General features: G+C 40.4%; 1 protein-coding gene and 1 pseudogene across 3 annotated transcripts in view; one reads left to right on the forward strand and one right to left on the reverse strand.

Annotated features, from left to right (window-relative positions):
* ARMH3 (armadillo-like helical domain containing 3) overlaps nucleotides 1–17,635 on the forward strand; it is a 211,591-nt gene that overhangs the window by 51,953 nt on the left and 142,003 nt on the right. For all 3 annotated transcript variants that reach the window (XM_027852015.1, XM_027852011.1, XM_027852014.1), the window contains exons 16-20: nucleotides 4,015–4,073; nucleotides 5,364–5,429; nucleotides 6,967–7,036; nucleotides 8,171–8,231; nucleotides 15,738–15,826. In XM_027852015.1, coding sequence (XP_027707816.1) covers nucleotides 4,015–4,073; nucleotides 5,364–5,429; nucleotides 6,967–7,036; nucleotides 8,171–8,231; nucleotides 15,738–15,826 — 345 coding nt within the window. The remainder of the gene's footprint in view (nucleotides 1–4,014; nucleotides 4,074–5,363; nucleotides 5,430–6,966; nucleotides 7,037–8,170; nucleotides 8,232–15,737; nucleotides 15,827–17,635) is intronic.
* LOC114035696 lies at nucleotides 14,503–14,829 on the reverse strand (annotated as a pseudogene).

A 17,635-nucleotide genomic window follows, 5' to 3' on the forward strand; every position in this document is an offset into this window, starting at 1 on the left:
GATAAAATATGATGACAAATTTGGGAAGGAAAAGAATTTTTAACTTAGGAGGACTTACAAAGGCTTCAGAGAGGTAGAGTCACCTGAACTGGATAGGAGAGTGGGGAGTCTGTGTAAAGCGTGGAGGGAATAATGTGAGGAAACCCCACACAGATGGGAGCGGGCCAGATTAGAATAAAGGACCATGAGTTGTCATTTGGGCTAGGTTATAGATTATATGAAGGGGAGTAGTAGAAATGAGGGTGGTAGGAAGGTCTTGAATGCCAAGATAGGGATTTAACTTTTATCTGGTAAACAGTAGGAGCCATTAAAGAGTTTTGAATAATTTGTATTATCAGAGCAATGCATTAGGAAGATTTCTTGAGTAGCAGTATGAAGGATGGATTGGAGAAATTTGAGATTGTAGTCCAGAAGACCAGTTAGGAGGCTATTATAATAGTGCAAGTGAAGGGTAATAAGGGTTGTTAAGGTGATAATGGATCATGGAAATATGTTTTGCATGACGGCACATGTGTAACCTATATCAAATTGCTTACCTTTTCAATGAAGGGAGGAGGAGAGTGAGGGAAGTAGAGAATTTAAAAAAAAATTTTTTTTTAAATGTTAAAAATGGTTTTAACATGTAATTGGGGAAAATATTAAATTGAAAAAATAAAGCGATAGTGGATGATAAATGTTGGAAGGGATATGGGAAAATTGGGACACTAATGTGGAGTTAGCCATTCTGATCCAGCCATGCTGGAGAACAATTTGCAACTACACCCAAAAGGCTATAAAACTATGCATATGTTTTGACCCAGCAACACTACTACTAGATCTGTACCCCAAAGAGATTATTTATTTATTTATTTATTTTTTTGAGATTTTTTTTTTAAAGGGAAAAGGACCTATTTGTACAAAAATATTTATAGAAGCTCTTTTTGTGGTGGCAAAGAATTGGAAATTGAGGGAATGTCCATTATTTGGAGAATGGCTGAACAAATTGTGGTATATGAATGTAATGGAATATAAGAAATGAGGAGCAGGATGCTTTTAGAAAAACCTGGAAAGGCTTACATGAACTGATGCAAAGTGAAGTGAACAGAACTAGGAGATATATATATACAGAATATATAATAGTATATATATGTATATATATACACAGAATATGTAATATTATACATAAATACACAGAATATATAATAACAGCAATATTGTACAAGGATCAACTGTGAATGACTTAGTTATTCTAAGTAATAAAGTGATCCATAACAATTCTGAAGGACTTAGGATGAAAACTGCTTTCCACCTCCAGAGAAAGAACTGATGAAATCTGAATGCAGACTGAAGTATACTAGTTTTCACTTTATTTTTTGTGTTTTTTTGTCTGTTTTCTTTCACAACATGACTAATACAGAAATTTCATAATTGCGCGTGTAAAAGCTAGATCAAATTGCTTACCATCTCAGGGAGAGAGGGGAGGGGAGGAAGGAAGATAAAGAATTTGGAACTCAGAATTTTTAAAAATGTTAAAAATTGTTTTTACATGCAATTGGGAGAAAAGAAAATAATATTTAAAAAATTAAAACAAAGTGATAATGGAAATGAGGGGCAGATTTGAGAGAGATTATAGAGGTAGAATCAAGAGGACTTAGCAGTTTTTTGGATGTGACAGGGGCAAGGGTTACTGAGATTACAAGCTTGAGTGCTGGAAAGGGTGATGGTGGCCTCAATGAGAATGAACTAAATTGAGGAGCTGTAGGGTTCCTAGGGGGAAGCTGAGTTCAGTTTTGGACGTACATATAACTTTTGTATAACTTTCGTAGGGAGATCTTGAAGGCTCTGGGGAGAGAGGGATAAGATAGTGGGATTCAGAGGTAGGAATGATGATGGAGGAGGGAATAGCATCTGGAACCTAGTGGAAAATGAAGAGGGGAAAAAACAATCTTGTATCATTGCCCAGACCACGTAGGGAGTAAATATTGAAAATGAGTTTGGGACATTGAATCTGGGGCTGGGAGGAATCTGGGCAGGTGTAGTTAGGGAGCTACTATGTTAGATTATGGTTGACTTTCAGAGGCTTCTACTTTGGACCTCACCTCTTCTCTCATTCCCCTACAAATAAGGGCCTTTTTAATAGTCTATAAATTTCTGAGGACTCTACCACGGAATTTGCATTGTGAGGAGAACATGGATAAAGTGTTAATAGTGTTACAATTATCATAACACAAATGATCCCTTGGGAGCCACAGAGATAGCTGAACTTCAGAAATAACCTCTTTGGAATGGCAAGTGAGATCCAGCAGGCACAGAATAACAAGACTCTTTTGACACAAGAATTTCCTAGGACAATTACTTCTCTTTTATGGAAATAATAACTTTTCCCTAGAAATATTATAGCAGCCAAAAAGAGCATCAGCATTGATGTGACCCAGAAAATGAACTTTTAGTCTTGCTTGAGATATCACCATGAAATTCAGGCCTCTGTATCTCATTGTTAGCTTAATGATTACATAAGCATCTCTGCCCCAATCTCTGGATTCATAAAATAAAATGCAGAACTGGGAACTGACTCATTATAATATATTGGATTCTAGGGAGTGTCTCAAGTCTGGGATGGGCAGGTCTTTGCTAATAGGCAGCCAGAATGTATAACAATGGATAATGGAGTGTAATCTGAGTCTGATTTCAGAAGGGGCTACTGGGCCTTTGTCCTATTGGTGGAATTCTCTGCTTGCCTATTGAATATTTGCTTGCAGCATGACTTGGACCACAAACCCTTCTTTATTCTCTAACAAAGACCAAGTCTGGTGACTCTTTTGGAGATTTTTGTTTAAGGGGTTCCTGTTCTGACTTTTTTTTATTGTTGTTGCAAAAGAAATATTTGTTCCCCCTGGAAGATGGGCTGTGGGCTTCTGGGAAAGGTACCTTCTAGTTTTTATGTGTGGGAGATGGCAGGGAGCAATTCTGTAGCCAGGGTCATAGTGCAGAGAGGCAGCTCACCTTTACCCAGGTATCACAATATCTGTTCACTCTCCCATCCCTTAGGACTTCTGTGTGAGTTAGGACGAGTGCTATAGAAAGATTTTATCACTACCCTGTTTCTACTGCCTGTCTGTGCTGGGTAGGAATGTGCTGCAGCAGTAGCCTCCAGTGTACTTCTAAATTGTTAGATTTTCTTTTAAAATTTCAGTCTTCATGAGAGAAACAGGTGAGTGTCAAAGCAAAAGATACTGGCTAGCTAGTATAACATTGTGAGGTTTTTGCCTAAGAATAAATTTCCATGTGGGTGCTGCCAGGACAAAACCAGAACATCAGGTATTCCTGATTATGACTAGTTGATGTGCCCTTCTTTTTACTCTTCAGGGCCATGAACTTTAACATTTTGATAATTAGTAGCGTTGGAGGGACTTCTTCCACTGGATGGTGGGAGTGGGTCTTTCTGGGCCACTTTCTTAGCCTCAGTAGAGAGGGTCTTGGTCTAATGAGATGAATGAATCAAGGCTTGAGATGAGAAACTCCAAGTCTTCCTGTCAAGCTGTATCCCTGATATGCTTTGTACAAGTTATGGGACCCTAATGGTTTCACTTGGGGTTAGGTGGTGATTGTAATGCTTATTGACAGTTAGTGGGGCAGGGTGGACAGATAAGGCCCTCTCTAAATATCGAAGTTATTTGAGGACCAGTGTATCTGGGAGTAAATACCCAGGATTGTGGCTTTAAGGCCTGCTACAGGGAGGAAATGGCTTAGAGAGTTGTTAATTAGAATGTCAGAGCAAGCGATATCCTGGAGTCTTCTGGATCTCTCTAATGCCTAGAAAATAAGCAAGAATGATCGTAGAGATTTCTTGATTCTTTTTTTTCCCAAAGATTTTGTCTCATGCTAGGGATTTTATGACAACAAGAAGCAAGTGAGGGATTTTATTTTATGAGTTCTGTGATAGGAACAAATATTCCTTCATTCTCTAGGGGAAGTTGGGGGTGTGGGTCCAGGAGGTTTGGGCACATCTGAGAAGAATTTGTTGTCCTTTTGCAGATGAGCATCGCCTCCACAGTGGCAAACTCTGTCTGATTATCCTCACGTGCATTGCCGAGGTGGGTTCCTCCAGTCTTTGAGTCATTCTGTCTTTCAAATGTGTTTGCTCCCTACTGCTTCTTTCTATCCTCTTCCTCTTGTTAGGGTCCTTTGGGCTTGGAAAGAAAGTCACCCTATATGGGAGAGGACCAGATTGGGCTTTTTGGACTTAGCAAAAGGAAAAAGGCACTTCAGTTGCCACAGGAGGGGAAACAGATATGAGATTGGGCTGATACTGGAATTTGGTGAAGAGCAGGAGCCTTAGGGAAAAGCAGAAGTAGTATACTTCTTACTAAAAGAGGCACCTATGGACATTTATTTTAAGACTGAAATTCACCCTGGGTCCTGGTTGACTGCATTTGAAAGAGCAGGACTTGAGTTTGGAGCTGAAGTGACAGCTCTGACCTCCTTCCCTTCCCTTCTCTCTGCCTCTGCCCTGGCCCCAGCACCTGTCCTTCCTCTTACTCTGGCTCCCATCCTTGCCTCTAGCTTGGCCCCTGTTCCTGCTTCTGCCCTTGCCCCTTCTTCTGCCTCTCTCTTGTTCTGACTCTTTCCCTTTTCCTAGGAATTAACAAAAGCAGGAGAGTAAATACGGAGTAATGATTTTCCCTAGTCCCCTTATTCTTCTTTCCATGTTTTCCTTGGGGAAGGATTGACTATGTTTCTTGCCCTTCCAGCCTGTGAAGATGACCTTCTTTCTTCAAAGCTAGGGTTTGTTTGTTACAAAGGCAGCCATTTATCTTTGAGAATATCTTCAAAAGAAGTGCTTTTCTGCAAGCTTTAGTGGTTTTTCCTAATTGGTGGCCCTGGGGCAGGTCATTTCTTCAGAGGGGAGTGTCAGGTGTGGGGGCAAAGAGATTTTTCTTGCTGATCTCTGTTGAAAGTCAATGATTTACTGGCAACCTAGGGCAAAGCCAGGGGGAGGAGGTACAGGGGTCAAGGTCATTCTATGAGCTGCTAGTGCAGCTCCAGTGGGACCAGCCCAGTCCTTTGGACAGCTTTTTGGAACCTTGTATGGAGCTGTCATTGATAGAACCTATAGCTTAAATGGATATGAGGGAAGAGATATTTTGATAAATTCCCCTCAGTATTTGTCTCAGGCTTTGTCTTTTAAATTTTTATAGGTTGGGGAGGTGAGATCGGGAGACCTTCAGGGGCATAGATTACCCAAATAAAGTCTGATGGTTTAAGATTTGCTTGCTTGAACCTACAGACGTTGGCTTGTTCCCTTAACCTTGGAACAGGCAGATTGCTAGATTAATTCCTTTCTCTCTTTCTTTTCTCTTAACCTCCACCCCCACACGTTCTAGGACCAGTATGCTAATGCATTTTTACATGACGACAACATGAATTTTCGAGTAAATCTTCACAGAATGGTAGGTAGGCTTTTGGTTCCTATTTCTTATCCGAGGGAAAGTTTGTTGTTGCAGGGAAGAAGGTGGTAAAATTCAGCTTTCTTGAGTAGAGGGGTTAGAAGGGCTGTGCAAAGGGACCTTTTTCTTAGTCCTTCTGCTGTCTTTGCATTTGGCTCTCCTGGGCTCTTAGTGTGATGGTATGCCATGTTTGATGGGGCTGTTTATCGCTCTGACTTTCATAGCAAGGTCTGGAGCTGTGACTTAATTGCGGGGAGGGTAGGCTGAGGTGGTCATAGTTTATAGTCATGGTTGTTGTTTGCCCTTTGTTCTCGAAGGGGACCATGACATCAGGAAGGTGATGCCATTACTTGAAAGTGAATTGGATTTAAGTGAGGGAGGGCTGTGCAAAGTCGCCAGCCTTACTCTGTCTTCTGGAGGCATCTGGGTCCAGTGGCAAGATACAGATCAGGACTATTGGAGATAGCCCTGGATGCTGTGGGAGACTTTGGCCTTTTTAAGTTAAGGTCTTTCCGAGTTCTCAGTTTGACAAAGGCATTCAGTGATTAAGGCTAGGTAAGAAATGAGGCAAAGAATGGCCTCTTTTACCTAGTTAAAAAAAAAAAATCAGTCTGAGAGGGGAAGACTCGGGATTTCTGGCCAAAACAGAAACAATTGCTATTTACATTCACTCTGGTTCTGATCCTTCCTGGCCCAAACAATGACCAAGTGAGGCTTGGGCTGGGACAGAGCGATTTGGGTTTTAAGACATAGGCCTTAAGAAAAAAATCTAGCTTGTAAACCCCAACGTATCTTATGAGGTTTCAGTGATCAAAATTTATATTCCTTTGGGCAGAGCACTCATAGGTAACAGTATAATTCCCTACGTGGGCAGAGGGAGAAGAGGAAAGGAGAGAAGGAGGGAGAGGCAGTGAGGGAGGGAAGGAAGAAGGAAGTCCATTATGATGCTTTAATGTGAACTAGGAGGTGGAGAAACATTAACTCCTGATGTATTGGCTATACATTAAATGGCAATCATTCCCTCAGTGCATCTATGAAATAGAAAAATAGAAAAATATATAAAATAGAATTATCTCAATGTCTTCTTTTCATATTGTTGGCTAAACTTGGGAGGTGCCTTGCCTTTTATCATCTGCCTGATGGAAGGAATTAAATATGAAGACTTAGTGATTTACCTGAAGTTAGAGGGAAGTTTGAGAGCATCAAGATGAGGTTTACATAGGTCTACTCCCTGCTTATCCCATGCTTTATTGTCTGAGTGAAAATCTCCTTGTTGCCAATATCCCAGTGTGTGAAGATCACGCTGTAAGAAGGTTGCTCCAGAGTCCTCGGAGACTGTCAACTTGCTGTGAACTGCATTTTAGCTATAATTGTGTGGTGGCATCTGAAGAGCATATCTAACTCATCCTCCTTCAAGTCACACAAATGAAAGGCAGTAGCCCTATGGTGATCATTTTATTTGTCCAAGAAATGTAGTGATGATGTGTTAGGTGTCCTTTCAGGTATCCCCTGATTTTCTTTCATCCTTGTGTATTTGAAGCCTATGAGACACAGGAAGAAAGCAGCAGACAAGAACCTTCCCTGCCGCCCTTTGGTGTGCGCAGTGCTGGGTGAGTGAGTGGCGACATATTTAGGGTTTTCCAGTAACAGTAACAGCTTTGCACTCTGAAGGTATTCAAAAAGGAGGGACAGATAACAGTTGATGGTTGTTGTATTTCTTCCTAAGAGAGGAGGTTCCTAACTCGGTTGTTAGAAAATAGATTTAACTTCTTAATGAACTTCTTCCTTGGCTTGAGAAAGTATATTTAATTCTGTATTTGGTTAAGCACCTCGTCTGTCACTGGTGTTTAATAAATGACTCTATTATTCATAAGAGAAATACCTTTTCCAGTGAGATGAGTGGCCATGCCTCAGCTTGATGTATAAGTTCAGCTCTGTGAAATATCCCATTTCTGACCAAGCTGTCCCAGAATTTTTCCTCTCTGTTTTGGTCTAACTAATCTGTTAACTAGAGTTCATGAGATTTGAAATCCTAGGCAGGGTTCAGATCTATAGTCTACTCCTGAATGGGATAAACTGAGATGCAGCTGACAGGGCTGACTAGCAGGCAGGGCTTTATCCTGGGCTATCTTTTCTGCCCAGGATACTGAATTTTCCCCAAGGGAATTGACCTTACTCTTAATCTCATTTCTCTTGGCTGTCCAGCCCTGATACCTAAATCTACTTGTATTTAGAAACAGTAATTAAGACTATATAATAAGCCTGTATTGATCCACAGCCCTTCTGACCATTTCAGTCAATATCTGTCAAACTGAGCATGATATTGAGATGAGGTAGATTGACATAGCTGCAGAGCTAAGACTCTGGCAACATGGATAATCCATAATTCCTCCTCTGCTTGGCTCATCACCCCATTCTAAGAGAGAATGATTTCCCTTTGGCATTTTGCATTAGTGCCGTGGCATGAAATAGCTCTACAATGGAGCCTCCCTCATGTGCCTGAATTTATTGGCTGATCGGCGCAGCCTCTTGGAAGGGGGAGGGGGAGCTCATTTACTTGTTACCCTCCAGGAGGCAGGCAGGGCACAGGATTCAGTCTTTCAGAAAGGAAACTTATGGGTGAATATAGATATATTTAGTAGATTCTACTTGATATGTGTGTGAGGAAGGGCTTTTTGTCCAGCTTTAACACTTATTTCCAGTTTCTTCTTGATCCGTCTGATTTTTCTTGTTCTTCTTTTCAGATCTGATGGTGGAGTTCATTGTAACACACATGATGAAGGAGTTTCCTATGGATCTTTATGTGTAAGTGCCACCCGCCATTTTGTGTGTGTATGGATCAATCTCATGGAATTGAGTAAGAAGGAAATAAGTTACACAAGATTTCTAAATATACTTTATTTCTGGAAAATCACATTTGTGTGTGTATAGAAGTGACAGAGGGCATTTTTCAAGAGTGGATTTGTGCATCTTTCTTTTTTTTTTTTGGTGAGGCAATTGGGGTTAAGTGACTTGCCTAGAGTCACACTGTGAATGTTATATGCCTGAGGCCAGATTTGAACTCAGGTACTCCTGACTCCAGGGCTAGTGCTCTATCTGTTGTGCCACCAAGCTGTCCCAGTGCATCTTTCTAAAAGAGAAAAAATGTACAAGTTAATTTGGATTGCTGTCAATATCTCTAGTCACACATTCTAGGCTCATTGAGTACAGGGGCAGGACCTGTTGCTCAAAGCAGTCAAGAACAAGCAGCATGAGTGTTGCAGTCTGAAAACATGAGACCTCAGCAGGTTACTGAAGCAGATTCAGGGCCTTGGAATCCAGTAAAACAGTTTCTGGGGGAGGGAGAGCACCTTGAAAACTGAGCTCAGTTCTTGTCTGCAAGAACGTGGTCTGCATGACTGTGTTTGTCTGTGTGTGGAGACATTGAGTGAAATGTTCAGCTCACTGATGAGGATTTACTGTTCATTGCAATTCCTTACCATAAGCACAACCACAAGAAACTGAGGAACCATCAAATTCAAATAAATTCCAAGCATTGAAGTTCCTATCTTTACCTCTGAAGACATCTTACCTCTTGTGCCTAGGAACAGCTGCACTGTATTAGTTTGGTCCCAGATATAATGTGTGTATTATATTTGCTCCTCAAAAAGTATCAGATTTTGGTCTTACTTCAGTCTTAGTGGCTCTGTTCTTTTTGGCAGGAGAACATATTGGGATATAGCAGGCTTTCTGTGGCTCTTTTGAATGTTTGGCCTGGGATCTGGGGAGGGAAAAGATTTTACCATTTGAATGGAGCAGCATTCCTGCTTTCTAGAAAGGTTGTAGACTATATCTTTGGTTTCCCAGATCTGAAGTAGTGATGAAAATTTTACTGTTGGGTAAGGTTTTTTTTTTATTGTTGTTTTTTCTTTTTCCTTTAAGGTAAATTTTACTTTAGAGGTAAATTTTTACCACTTTCATTTTAATTCTAGGGGTTATGGAAAGCTTTGTAATGCTCATCAGACAAGGTTACTTATTTAAGGCAGGTGGCTTTGTACATGGGAGGTTGGGGGATTAGATTTAATTTTCCTAGACCCTGTAATTCCCAGATCTTGTGTCTTTGTGTTTTAGGAAGTGATGCTTGCTAAGTAATATGGGAAGGTGCTGCATACCTTGGCAGAACCAAATCTACAAGCTCTAGGCTTAGACAACTTCCTGTGTGCTGAGCTTTTCAGAGATCCTTTCTCTGTGGCTCTCAGGCACTCCCATATTGAAGTTTTTACATATTTTTTTTCCTACATCTTTTTCTACATTTCTGCCTTTTCACTTATTGAATGTTTTGAAATTAGCGAAAATGGAAAAGAAAATGTAAGCACTAAGCTGACCAAGGCTGGGCAGAAGATATCACCCTCAGCCTAAATTCTCTTTCTTCATTCCTACCATTGGACATGTTTCCAGTTCCCTTTGCCTTTCTCATCCAGGTTTCAGCACTGGAGCATCAAGTAAGTCCCTTTAGGGTGAATTTAGCTGCTCCCAGCTGGATGACTGCTGCCTCTTCTCTTTTTGTATGTTATTTTCTGGTAGTATATAGCAGAATGAAAAATTGAAAACAAAATGAATTTTTGCTGTTTTGCATAAATTTATAATATGCTTGGTGAAATATGAAGAAATATGGAAAGACTTAATGGAACAGCAGATCATAACACCCCAGAATCTGGGTCAGAAATGAAGCAAATATACTATTTTGAGAATGCTTTAGGTAAAGTAAATAGCAGTCAAGGTTAAGAAGAGGAGAGAGAAAGAATCAGTTTCTCCTAGGATAGTGAGGGGTAGAAAAACCTCACTGAATAATTCCATCTACCTTTAAAGTCCTAATGCTTATGTGGATATGTAGGAGTTTGGGGAAAAGTAGATTTTGGGAAAAGCAAACTCTTATCTTACATTCATTTTTGGAAAGTCTGGACTCCTCCTGTGTCAGACATTCCTAAACTCCAGACAACTGCCAGGGAAAAGGTATATAGCCTGGCTTATGCCACAGGAGGATTATAGAAGAGGTAGCATATTTGTTTGTAGGAGAAGATACACATGTACATAAAAAGAACTAATAAGCAAGGGGAAGCTTAGGAGATGCCTGAGTCTCTCAGATGACATTTGTTTATACAGCTTCTTTCACTAAAATCCTATCTGAGAGGATCCGGCAAGATCAGCAGACCTAATTAGAGTATGACAGAGAAAAGATGAAGTCTCTATGGATAATGTGGCCGACCAGGCAGTGTAGTGAGGTATTAGAGCAGACCAGTGAACAATTATTGTTTTGTTTTTTTTCTTTTGCCTTGCTCTTTGGTGAGGCAATTGAGGTTAAGTGACTTGCCCAGGGTCACACAGCTAGTAAGTGTCAAATGTCTGAGGCCAGATTTGAACTCAGGTTCTCCTGACTTCAAGGCCGGAGCTCTATCCACTGTGCCACCCAGCTGCCCCAAGGAATTATTATGAAGGCAGAGAAAGAGAAGAAAATGTCACTCCCAGAAGATAGTTTGTTTATTCTTTATTTGTGATTATGATATGCTTTGAGATCACATAGATATTTTATCTATCAGTTTCTCTAGACCTGGTTGTCACTACAGAAAAAGTCTTTGGGCTTTTTCTGTCCTTGTATGTTTCTCTTATTACTCAGATTGTGTGTCCCTAAGAGTGAGAACATTACTGAGGAATCAATACCTTTGCCACCATGGTAGTGGGATCATAAATACAGTTATGGAACAAGTTCTGGGGTCCTTATATTTTATACATTTGTGGTTCAGAAGTCCAGGGTACTAGTTTCATTCCATGCTCTAGGCCAGGATTATGAGCCATGTGGTTGACATTCATGGGTGTCTTCTCAAGTTTTGTGAAATTAAAAAAAAAAGTTTTGTGAAATCAATAGTATCTCAAGGAGAATCTCCTCTATTCTCAGATTGAAGCCCTTGAACTCAGAATTCTCAGCTCTACTCCCAGGGCATCTCCCTTTTTGTCCCCTAAATTTGGAATCTAGTCAAAGCTGAACTAGAGTTGGGACATGTTAGGGAAACCATATGAAGCCATTAGAGAAACTTGACCTGTTTTCTCTGTCTGTTCCTCTGTGTCTCTTTGCTCTTTGCCCTGTTCTGCCTGTCTTGTTCTCAGTTTCTCTTGTTCTTTTAATTGTGACAGCTGAGTTTAGAGGCCATCTTGTCTAATCCATATATGAACAGAAATACTTTCTATACTACACCTAACATCTACACCTACCTCTTCTCTTTTTTTTCTTTTTGGTGAGGCATTCAGGGTTAAGTGACTTGCCCAGGGTCACACAGCTAGTAAGGGTCAAGTGTCTGAGACCAGATTTGAACTCAGGTCCTCCTGACTCCAAGGCCACCGCTCTAACCACTGTGCCACCTAGCTGCCCACCTACCTCTTCTCAGTGAACCCCAGTGAGGGGAAGCCCATTGCCTTCTTTATGTTTTTGGACAGCTCCAATTGTTAGGAAGCTTTTCCTTATTTCAGACCATGATCTTCCTTTGCAATTTCTATCCGTTGATCCTAGATCTGCCCTCTGGGTCCAAACAGAACAAATATTATTTCTTGACTAAATAAAATAGTATTTATTGAGGGCTTAGTATATGCCAGGCACTGTGCTAAGCACTGGGAATACAGTACAAAAAGTGAAGCAGGCCTTGTCCTCACTTAACTTACTTTCTAATAGAGGGAGAAAACATGTACAGAGTTGTAGTGGCCAGGGAAAGTAGTTTTGGTTTAAAGTGATCCACAGGGCATTCAGTTGACAACATCTTTTCCAAAAGCAATGGTATTGTCAATTTCATTTATGTACTTAGAGCAGGAAGTGGAAAGCAGGGTAGAGGGGTAAGGTAGAGTATACATGTTAGAGGCAGGCAAATCAGGAAAGGACAGATGGTAAGAGACTAAAAGGAAAATGAAGTGTTTTAAGTCTGGGTCTGGCTAGATAAGTTTGTATTAATGCAGTCACCCATCAAGATGGCTCAGCTTTAGGGTAAGAATTCAAAAGCTAAGTCAACTAACTGACCCAGAAATTGGGGACATGGATTCTGTAAGTGAATTACTTGATGACAGTTCTCGTGTGTCCCCTAAATTTACTCTTTATAGATTACATATCCTTTATTCCTCCAATTGATCGTCTTATACTATAATTTCCATTCTTCTCACTATCATGGTATTCCTCCCTTGAAAACAATCCATCCTACCAGTGGCCTTTCCACATTGTGGCACCTTTTAACCCACCAATGGCACTTCCAAATTATGGCAACTTTCAGCTTAGCAATGGCCTTTCCAGATTGTGGCACCTTTCTCTTGTCTTTTCTAAATTGGAGCATCTTATTCCTCTTTTTGTGATTCCCTTGGTATCTTTCTCTCTGTTTTTCTACATTGAAACTCTGACATCTGAACTATCCCAGTAATAAATAGCATCCAGTAATGGGAGAAACGTCCTCATTCTTTGTTCATAACTTATAGGTTGTGTGGGTCCATGTCTGTGGTAGTCTTGCAACTTGTTTAAGGTCAGTTGTAAGAGGTGCCCCCAATGCTCCTGATCCTTTTCATTTATAGGACAAAGCAGCATTCCCAGTCCTGCTGGCTGAGCTCCCCTCCAGAGACCTTTGTTGTGCCCAAGGTGGGAAGAGGAGGAGGGGGAGCCAGGGTTTGGAAACTGGATTTAGACATTGAATTCCAAGCAATTTAGAGGCCTCCAAACACTAGTGATGTCAAGTGTTAAAATTCTATTTAATTGAACATTAAGTTTTAAAATTTAAAATGAAAAGAGGAAATGCAAAAGCTAATGCTCTCAAGTAAGGAGCATTAATTTATCCACATTACATAGGCTGAATATTAAAATGGACATTTAATGGCTTAACTAGCAATCAAAGCCTACCTAGCTATAGAATGTATCAAGTTAACATTGCTATGAGAACCGTAACTTAGCATTTCTTCACAATTTGGAATGCAGTAATTGTGATAATGAAGGCTTTTTTTTTCTTTTACATGAACTTTTTTCCTTTTTGATAAAGAAGCAGAAGAGCAAGTTGATCTGAGAAGGGACACATAACAGCCTAATTGCACTCAGGTTCATGGTTCTCTAAGTGGTGTACACAGTAGTTCCCCTACCAACCAACAACTGAGGGAACCGATTTGTTCATATAAGTTATGTACCATAGATTCTCAACTCTTCCCAATATCCCCTGTAAGAAAACCCTAGTGGAGTTAGGGATAAAGGTTTTGTGGGGATAACACAACACTGTGCTTAAGATTATGACAGGGCCATAACATAGTAGGTAGAACTCTTACCTAGGACTCTGGGTGGAAAGGAGGAAATTCTTTTTATACTATAGAATTCTATGTGTTTTTATATTTAAGAAAAACTGTGACAGTTTTTTGTCTTATCTTGTTCACTCACTTATTTCTGCCTGTTTGGAGATAATCTCTTCTGGCATGTCTATTGTTGGTATAGAAAATAGCTTTGCAGGATTCCAAGGGTTTAGAAACTTAAGTCTAATTACATCTCTCAGCAACCCAGTTCTGCCCCTGTTAATAGAATAACCCAACTCTGTTGTTAACTCACCTTGACTGACTCCCTTTAAACATCCTGCTCCCCAGGAAAGGGGCCCAGTGTTTTGGAGTAGTGGCCGTTTAATGGGGAGTCTCACAAGGGTGACAGCCTTATTTCTCCAGTGGTAACAGGGGAGGAGATAGTTGAATTACAACCTTATTGTGATCGAAACAGAAAAGGGTTGGAAATGACAGTAACCAACAAGAATCACCACTGAATATTATGGTGGGATTGCAGCAGTCTTATATTTAAAACTCAAGGGGAATGTGATTGTTTGTGGTCTCAAACAGCTAAATATATGGGTCTCAAATAAGAATTATGTTTTTCATACTGCCACATTTACTCTGAAGTGCATTCATCTCCTTCAAAAATACCAGGATTAAGCATGTGTTCTGCTCAGCTATATAATAAAGTGGCAAACATATTGAACCACTGACATCACAGGACAGTTGCCAACAGTATAAAATTAAGCTCCTAATGCTGGGCTCCAGCTTCCTTCCTTTATAGGTCCTCATCTTCATCAGGGAGTGCAGTTGTCTGAATCATCTGAAAGTCTTGCTCATGCTGTGCTGTCAGCTGGGTCTGTGACCGCCTCTGGTGGTACGGGAGCAACCATGCCAACAAACTCCAAATTAGGGTCTTCGGTATGTTTTCTAACAAACCCAAGTAGGGGCTTCTCAAAGTCATAGTTACTTTTGGCCAAAATATCCCAGTACCAGAGATTCTTATCCTTATGGAAGATGTGGGGATATTTTCACATACTCATGCCAGATCTCTATGCTAGTTAGATACATTCTTGTATGTAACTCTTAACGTTACATCAGACATGATAATGGCTCACTATTTGGGTAGAATAACCATCTCTCAGACCACTAAATTTCTTTTGGCCTGCTGTATTCCCTACATTGAATTCAATAGGACTTCTGTTTGTACTGCACACGAGGGGTGGAGCTCAGCACTCAGAGGGGTACATAATCAAGTTCACAAAGTCAAGTGACATTGTACAAATACAATTTTCCAGTATTGCCATCATCAACTAATAGAATGTCTGGCCTTGGGTGGTCATTAGCATTTCTGCCTCAGTGAATTGTGCAGTGTGGACTGATGAATAGAAGGCTGCCTTGGAGTCAGAGATCTGTGTTCAAGTCCTGCCTATGGTGTATACTGACTGTATATGGCATATACTGACTTGGGCAAATCACTTAATATTTTCAGTACCCTTGACAACTCTTGGAGACTCAGTTGCAGATTTGCATTGGTAAAGGGGTTTCCTCTCTGTTAGTTCCTTACATCAATGAAATCACAGGTCTAGACCAATATAAGAATAAGGCAATGTGTTGACATCTTTGTTCTCTCTCATTTTAGGAGTTTTCATTAAATATTAAAGCTTTTCCATTCCTAGATTGGGAGTGGAGTGTCAGGATCACATTCTTCTGTCTCACCAATTTTAGAGTCAGTGTTTTATAGTGGAAAGAGTGCTGCATTGAGAGTCAGGAGAGACCTGGGTTCAAATTCTGTGTCAAACATGTATGAGCAGGTAGCCAGAGGCAAGTCACTTAACCTGTTTAAACCTTATTTTCTTCATCTGCAAAATGGAGTTAATACTTCTAGTCCCTACCTACCTAAAGAGTTGTTCTGAGAATTAACTGAGACAGATATGTAAAGCATTTTATAAACCTTAAAGCACTCTATAAAGTCAGCTGTTGTCATTATTTGCCTCATTTTATTTGTTACAGGCGCTGCATCCAGGTGGTACACAAACTACTTTGTTACCAGAAGAAGTGCCGGGTTCGGTTACATTATACGTGGAGAGAACTCTGGTCAGGTAACTATTGTTTCATCTTCTGTCCTTGCTTTCCACCTTTCTTTTCAAGAGCACTGGGACTCAGACTTGATTGTTCCTCTAATGACTTTTCATTTATTTATTTATTTGTTTTTAGTTTTCAACATTCACTTTTGTAAGATTGTGATTTCCAAATTTTTCCCTGCCCTTCCTTCCCACCTCCCCAAGATGGCATGTAATCTGATATAAGCTATCTAATGACTTTTTGGTTCCTTATACTTTGTCATTTTTGCATACCTTTTCTCTTTCCAGCCATTGTAAACAGTTCACTACTACTACTTAAAATTGAGCTTCTTCCTGAAGAATTTGAGCAAGAGAGGTGGCTGAAGTTATTGTAAGCTTGGATTCTCCTTTGGTTCCATTTGGTGGCAGCATATAGACTATAGATAGGGAGGCCTCTGTTCATTTCCACAGGATGAGTAATCTCAAGAAGAATGTCACCGGGATAGGGGATGGGGCGGGGAATCCTATTCTTTCTGTTACATCTGGCATTATTAGTGTTTACAGACAGTGTAGATTCTACCACTCCCTCCCTGCTAGAGACAAAAACAGCAAATTACAGTGTTTACTTTGGTCGTCTTATGTGTTTGGCAGTCCAATTGAGCCGTTACCGCCCCCTGGAAGCAGAGTGGATCTGTTCTAAGGGTGCACTAATGTGAGCTTCCCACCCCTTTTCTTTTGTGTGGCTAAATCAGAGAAGTAGAGGAAAAAAAGGAGAGAGGACAGGCCTCTGGTGGCTGGTGGTAGTAGATGACAAGTGGGTTTGCTTGGCCATGATAACACCTCCTCCTGCACTCCCAGAGATGAATGGCTGCTGGAGCCAAGAAGAATGGCTGTACCTTCCTCCTCTGGACTTTGAGCATAAGAGGGCGTGTCAGTATCTGGTTCTGTATGAAGACCCATTCGCAGTCAGTTCCATTATATGGAGTGTGTCTGATTTGTTTTGGCATGTGGTTTCCTCCCAACCCAATTTTACTACCTAAATTTAGCTCTCCATAAAGAGAAGGAGAAATCTTTAATTAATAGATTAACAAATTCTTTGTAGTTTCCTTCTATGGTTATGAAAAAAAGAGAGGAAAAAGGGACGGGGAAGGTGGGGAGAGAGAGATACAGAAACAGACAGAGACAAAGACAGAGAAGAAGAGTTTCAAGTATGGCATTATGGATGCTTGTAAATAGTGAGAGACATATGAAAGCGCCAAATCTGGGAGAAGTTTCTACTTTGTAGCAAGTATGTTGTGAAGGACTATTGTTGGGTTTCCTCAGCAATAATGGTGTGTCTGTCACATTCAAAAAGCTGAAGATTGAATAGAAAATGCCAGGATTAGTGTGTGTGTGTGTGTGTGTGTGTGTGTGTGTGTGTGTATTTATGTAGCTGCAGGAATTTATAACCATGTGAATGTGGTTTACTTCTTTCCCTAGGACAGATGACTGTCCGTCCTGTATTCTGTGCCTCCTTAGTCATCTTCATTTATCTCTTCTGCTGCCTCTTCTAAGTCTCCTTCAGATCTTACTTTTCCCTTTTATTCCTTGGGTTTTCCTTTCTGTCCTCCATATTCCAGTCCAGGCCTCTGCCTTATGTGATACTGGAACCTCTGTTGTCCTTTTCGTTCTTTCTTGTTTTTCCGAAAAGCAAAGGCATGAATCTGACTATGTCACTTCCTTGCTCAAAAACCTTCAGTACTTACCTCTTGTCTCTAGTACAGATTCTTTTTTCTGGCTTTTTTTTTTTAATTAATTTATTTTTTTAGTTTTCAACATTGACTTCCACAAGCTTCTTCCTGGCTTTTA

Source organism: Vombatus ursinus, unplaced genomic scaffold, assembly GCF_900497805.2.
Source record: "Vombatus ursinus unplaced genomic scaffold, bare-nosed wombat genome assembly UNPS02009205.1, whole genome shotgun sequence".
Classification (NCBI taxonomy): domain Eukaryota; kingdom Metazoa; phylum Chordata; class Mammalia; order Diprotodontia; family Vombatidae; genus Vombatus; species Vombatus ursinus.